The sequence below is a fragment of the Myodes glareolus genome, chromosome 9 (genome assembly GCF_982192425.1).
Source record: "Myodes glareolus chromosome 9, mMyoGla1.1, whole genome shotgun sequence".
In the NCBI taxonomy this organism is placed as follows: Eukaryota; Metazoa; Chordata; class Mammalia; order Rodentia; family Cricetidae; genus Myodes; species Myodes glareolus.
Window position 1 is genome coordinate 24386795 of NC_142034.1, and position 6182 is coordinate 24392976.

The 6182-nt window shown below is 58.2% G+C and overlaps 2 protein-coding genes across 3 annotated transcripts; both read right to left on the reverse strand.

Annotated features, from left to right (window-relative positions):
- Window positions 1-414: 414 nt before the first annotated feature.
- Pnmt (phenylethanolamine N-methyltransferase) lies at window positions 415-2079 on the reverse strand. 2 transcript variants are annotated; one of them, XM_085695748.2, is made up of 3 exons: window positions 1832-2079; window positions 1047-1254; window positions 415-965 (listed from the first exon to the last, which is right to left on the reverse strand). In XM_085695748.2, exons 1-3 carry the CDS (start codon window positions 2034-2036, stop codon window positions 497-499), a joined length of 882 nt encoding a protein of 293 aa, XP_085551874.1. In that variant the 5' UTR covers window positions 2037-2079; the 3' UTR covers window positions 415-496. The 2 variants fall into 2 exon arrangements, with proteins under 2 accessions (XP_085551874.1, XP_048306573.2); XM_048450616.3 differs by having other exon boundaries at window positions 415-941; window positions 1832-2078.
- A 1625-nt stretch (window positions 2080-3704) lies between these two features.
- Window positions 3705-4890, reverse strand: Tcap (titin-cap). The gene is made up of 2 exons (XM_048450812.2): window positions 4730-4890; window positions 3705-4536 (listed from the first exon to the last, which is right to left on the reverse strand). Exons 1-2 carry the CDS (start codon window positions 4837-4839, stop codon window positions 4143-4145), a joined length of 504 nt encoding a protein of 167 aa, XP_048306769.1. The 5' UTR covers window positions 4840-4890; the 3' UTR covers window positions 3705-4142.
- Window positions 4891-6182: the final 1292 nt, after the last annotated feature.

Below are 6182 nucleotides of genomic sequence, written 5' to 3' on the forward strand. Positions count from 1 at the left end.
GGTGGTGGAGGTAGGGAGCTAGCACCTCTGGCTCTTGACTTCTTGTTTCTCGACCTGTATTTGTGTCTGGACCTTACTGCCCCCTGCTAACCACGTCATCCGGGTCTCCTGGCTCCCCAGCTGTGGCTCTTCTTACTCAGGCTCTCTAGCTTCACTCTGGGGACAAGCTGGCAGGACCAGCTACTGAGCTGAGGCAGAGTGATTGGCCACTGGAACCGCACAAGTGCCTGGCATGCAGCAGGGTCCGCTTGTACCCTCCTGAACTTGGCCTTCCTGGGGTGGGGAGAATGGGTGGTACAGAAAGAAGCCTTCATGGACGCTTCTAGGGGGAAAAAAGCTAGGATTGGTCCCTCCTAAGTCTCAGAGGCCTCTGCCTACTCCTTGCTTCTGGGAGCCCCACAAACAGCACAGGCGAGCAGGGGACCGTTGCTTTATTAGGTACCACTTCAGGTAATATGGAATTTGGGAGGCACAGGACACCCGGCATATGGGCCCCTCATGCCTGCACCCCCGTCTTCTGAGCCCAGGCAAAGAAGACACCCTTGACGTCATCAACACCCGTGCGGAGATGGGCAGGCATGGTGTAGGTACGAAGGTCCCGTACCTCATAACCACCAAGGACCAGGGCCTCCCTCACCTCCTCCTCTGACACTGGCACCACAGACAGCCTGGCCTCCCCAGCAAGGTACCACGACTCCTCTAGGGCTCCGATAAGGAGGAGATGACCCCCCGGCCTCAGCAGTGTGGTGATGTGCTGCAGAGCCCGCTGGAAGCTGGCAAGGTCTGGGCTCACAGCCTCTAGGCAGAAGGTGGAGACCAGGGCATCTGCAGGCAGGGGTGCCAGGCTTGAAGGACCCAGGGGCTGGGGCTGGTGCACATCGATGGGCAGGACTCGCTTCACCCTGGCTCGCAGCTGGCGTTCCTTCTCCTGCCAGGACTCGCTGTATAGGGGACACAAGGCAGGGCTCAGGAGGACCCCAGACTCCTCCCTATGCTGCCCTTCACCCCCAACCCACACCGCAGGAAGCTTCTAGTCCAGCTCTCACCCCTTGCCCTCGATGAGGCAAGCATGCTGGCTGTACACACTCCAGTCGAAGGCTCCTGGTTCCTCCCGAAGCCAGAGTCCCAGCTCCTGCCGGTTGACCTCCAAGAAATCTGTCATGGTGATGTCCTCAAAGTGGGCACAGGCACTGAGTAGCTGGTATATGGTGGGGCCTGACCCAATGTCGATGAGGGCCTGTCCAGACACTTCACCTAGGTGAAGCAGAGAGGAGGTTCCAGGTGGCCCCTGCCTCAGCCATCTTTCCCTCCCATGCTCTCCCAGCCCTTCTGGGTAGTGTGAGTGCCGGGAACAAGTACGGTCAGACACAGAAATCAGGTTCTCCTGGGACCAGCGTGGCTCCTCTATCTCCGGATCCACCACTCAAAAGCTAGTTTTTGTGAAGATGAAGTGGGGGAGATTCTGAGACACCCAGCCTTTCTCTCCATAGTCTCCAACCTGCCTCAGACTCCATCACAGTGTCTCTCCTGCACCCCACCCTACCTGTCTCTCAATCCTAAGCGCCTTCCCCTCGAAAGAAAAGGAGTCTAAGTTGCCTAGTCAAGCCTCCGATTCTGTGGCTCAAGGCTTTCCTGGTAGCTGGGACCGTAGGCCGTCACCACCACGGAGCCTGACTGACTTGCTCGCTCTCGATTACACAAGCTAGCCACTTAAGGGTTTGCTTCTTGGTCCCCATCTAGCGTGCATGTGCATTCTTGTTTCTCTCCCTCTCCCTTTTGCTTTTTCCCCTCATGACTTCTGCTCTCTCCTGCCTCAGTTTCCGGCGCTTACCTGTGGCAAAGGTTTGCGCCATGCAGCGCAGCTTCCAAGGCCCGACGCCATCAGGGCTACTCAGGTCTCCACGAGGAGGAGCGTAGTTGTTGAGGAGGTAGGCGCGGGGCTCAAAGCGCTGGTAAGCCGAGGCGACAGCTGCCCGGCCAGGGTCCGAATCAGTGGCCATCTCTGCAGCGTGGTTGGGGTCTCTGCCTCCACTCATGCTTCCGTTAGGGCCGCCTATCCCCTGCTTGCCTCGCCATCCCTTTATCTACCACTGCCCCCGCCCCCCACTCTGTTGCAGAGGCGGCGGAAGAGGGATGAGGCGCTCGGGGCCACTGCGTCTCTGTCACCCTATCCATCTCTGTTAGTGTCCGGAGAAACAGACACGCGGGGGTGTAGGGACACCTTCTGGAACATAGATAGCTCCCTCTCCGCTCCACCCTCGCTCTGCACCTAACACTCAACAACCCTCCGCCCATACCTTTTTCACCTGCTCACCCCTTCCAGTGCTGCCCTGCACCCCAACCTCAATTCCGGAACCCCTGCCAGGCATCCCAGCTCCTCTCCAGCCTTCCATAGACACTTTTGCTCAGAATTCCATCCCTTTTCTTTCCCAAGGTTTGGATAGCCCATGTTCCCAGTCCCAGGGTCCTCCTCCAAACCCCCTTCCCCTCTCTTGGGGCACCCCTTACAAACCCCCTTCTTAATAATGCCATCCCTCCCCCCAGGCCTGGATCCCAACTCTATCCTCCAGAAAGGACACTCTGTTCTGGCCTCTGTCCTGGTGGCCCAGGGAAGCCCCTGAACAGGTCTCTCTGCCCTGAGCATCTGATGGCAGCAGAGATAAGAGGTGAGCAGGACTAATGCTCTTAGCAAGCAGAATTTCCGGGCATCCCCTGCGGGCCTCTGGGGCTGTCCGTTGCTTATCTGGGGCCCAAGCACAGCCAGTTCAGGATGTTCCTGCCACATCAGGGACACTGGACTCAGGTAAGAACAAAGAGTACTGAGCACATTCTTGGTACTGCCACAGCCACTAGAGGGGCGCATGGCACACTTTTGGCATTCCAAGGACACAGGTCCCTGACGCGCGCCCCCCCCCCCGCCCCGGTCAGCACTCCTGTCCCTGCTGGGGAGCTGGCAGGGCCTGGCTCGCAGGTTTTGCTTGGTGCTCCAGGGACCTGGCACACCAGCTTCCACTCTTCCCACTCATCTGCTCAGAGCGGCACACCACCCTGCCAACAGCATCTTCGGTCTCCCCAAAGAGGAGCCCTCTGGACAAGCCTTGCGCCTTTCCAGGGTGGGTAGGATACTGGGCTCTGCTAAGATAGCCCTGGTCTTTCTATCCAGTCCTCCTCTGCGCTCCTTCCTTATTCCAAGGGGACAATCTCCTTGTTAGGCCTGACACCCAGGCTGGGACATGAACCAGCCTAACAGCTGCAGGGGTCACAGACAGGAACCTGACCCTGTCCTCCCACCCAGGCCAGGGAGGGTGGAGCACCTGATGCCAGCCAAGGATTGATTCTGTCTGGATCTACAACTGACAGGCCTGTGGGTCACTGACCCGATCCACACCCAAGGCACAGCCAAGGACAGCCTCTGTGCCAGCCCCTTCCATATCCTCCAGATATCATTTAAACAAACCCGGATGCCAGCTGGCCTGCTAGGTACTCTCCAGTGCCAGGGAGTGGACATGAAAGCCAGGACTGGGCAGTGACACAGGAAGGGGGGGCAGTTACCCTGTTTACAGCTCTTCCCCTGCACCCCACCCCTAAGCATGGAGTATATCCTCTGGCTGTGCCGTATTTAGCTCAAATGCATAGTCGTTCCCAGAAGTGCCCGGGAGACATCATGCTCATCCGCAGTCAGAAAGAATGAGAGAAGCCTGGAACATGGTTGAGCATTTATTGCAGTGCTAACAGAGGGTGCTGGGGGCCTGCCCTGCTCCTGCCCTCTTCACATCCCCCTCCCTCTAGTCTTCAAGATTCCTTCCCAGAGCGTTCCGGATCCCCCTTTTGTCCTACTCCGCTTCTGTAACTGAACAGGTCACTGTTTCCAGGGGCCTCTCGCCCTCGTCAGTATCTCTTGTTCCTTCTTCTGGGGCTGAGGGTACTCAGCTCTCCACATCTAGGGTCCACCATCTTTGCTCCCCTTCCTTTGGGAACTCAGGACACCTAGGCATCCTGGCCTCTGGCTCCCTCCTCCCATAGCCCCCACCTCTGGGCAAACTACAAAGCGGCCATGGCCAGCAAGCAGCTCTCCTCCATGGTCCTAGCCAGGAAGGGCCCAGCCCAAGGCAGACACGGTGGAGCCTGAGTCACAGTTCGTCTCAGCCTCTCTGAGCTTCCTGAGACATGGATCTGGACAGAGTACGCCGCAGGGGCCCGGGTTTGCTGACAGGTACCACGGGGGGAAGCTGCTTGGTGATCTCAGCCACGTCCTGGCGCTCCACGCACTGGCCGCCCAGGGCCGTCTCCAGTGCCAGCAGCTCCCGCAGCTGGATGGGGGTCTCCTCGCGCTCCTCCTTGGCAGCTCCCACCTTGGTGGGGGTGAAGATGGGCAGCGGCAGCACCCGCTGGTACGGCAGCTGGTATTCCTGCAGCCCACGGCCTAGGATGCCCAGGCGCATCACCAGCCAGGGCGAGCGTTGCACCACGGCCTGACACTGTCCCTGTCTGTGGTAGGTCTCATGTCTCTGCATATCCTCCTCATGCAGGGAGCATCTGAAAGTAAGGAGAAGGGTAGTGAACTCCTGAGGGCGGCTGTTCGGGTCTCAGGCTAAGTGGAGTCTCCCTGGGTGGCCAGGTTTCTGGGGCAGAGAAGGGCCATCAGAAACTGAAGGGCTTGAGACTCTGGTGTGGACAGGGGGCTCTGGGGAAGCAGAGGTAGACTTCCCAGGTTATCCGTCACACTCACCCCTCTTCTGGCCTGGTGGACAGAGTCAAATCTTTCCATTCAGCCCAAAAGGCTTCCCGGCGTTCCTGGTTCTCCTCAGACACTTGGCAGCTCAGCTCTGAAGTGGCCATGATCCCTTCTTGCTCCCTCTGCTACGCCTGGCTCCTCCGGAGCCCTTTAAATAGCCCCCTTCTCCCACTGCTCCCCCTCTCCCAGGGACTATTTTCAGACCCTCTGGCGTCAGATGCTATAAGCAGAGCCAAGACTCACTGGTGGAGGGGGGACTCTGAGTCCAGGGCGGGGGTTGGGAGACCTAGATGCTGGCTGCTCCCGGGTCAGAGGTCAGCTTCTAAAGAAAGGAAGATGCTCCGGTGCGATCTGGGGTCCTCAGAGTGGCACCTCCAGGTATGTGACGTTCTGTAAATACCATCTCAGCCCAGGCACATGCTCAGCCTCGTGCCACCTTGGCACGATCCTCTGCCCTGCCTGCTCCCCCTTGCCCAGGAAGGACAGCAGCTTGTCTGTAAACAGAACAGGAGAAGCAGGAATTGATGCCCCCCTCATTCTGTCCCATGGCTGCCATCTCCCCTTCCTGGGCTCAAGGACACACACGTACCTTAGTGAGGCCCCTTGACTGGACAGATCGTATAACCATGTCCTCAGACGTCTACACAAAACCTGGTTCCTAACCAGCAACATACCAGCAGGGGAGGGGGCACAAATGCCACACCTGAGACCCCTGGGTAGGAATCTCTGCATGAGTTCATTCCCTAGGATCAGTGGTTAGAGAAGTCGCCTCCTAAGGGTCACGGGTCAGGGTGAAGGAGGCAGGTGTGGGAGGTGCCACTCACTCCCAGTGGCCTATGTGGGGAAGAATGGGGTGAGCTAGAAACGGGGGAGGGGAGAGCCATTCAACAGCAGTCAGGAGACCCAGCACCAGCCTCTAGCTGGATGTTTTATGTAACCAGGGGACAGTCCCTACCCGCTTCTGAGTCTCACTTTCCATGGTTTCCTGGCCACAGTGGAGTGACCTGAGGAACTCTGGGACCTGGCAGCTCCATGGTTTTACCTGGGGACTAGCTACCAGCTCTCTCACATGAAGCAGAGGACAAAGTTGTCATGAGAACACCCAAGCACCTAGGGAACAATTCATGGTGCAAGCTGGTGAACAAGAAGGTGGGCTAGGGGGTGAGGGGCAGGGGAGAGGAATGAGGGCGTTGCTGAGGGAGTAAGCAAAGGCCACCAGAAGCGACAGAGGACTCCTGGGGACAGCAGAGAGAGCACCCAGCTGCCGTGGATGCAGAGCCGGACATGACTGATGGCCGAGGCCTCTGCCCACGCCACAAACCATTTATCTCACAGCTCTACGGCACTGGTCCCTTCTTTTGGACAAAGTAGAAAACGGAGGCTCAGGAAAAGTTTGCCCTGTTTTACCTTGTACCCAGCCAGGATCAAGAAAAATCCACCTGGCTCC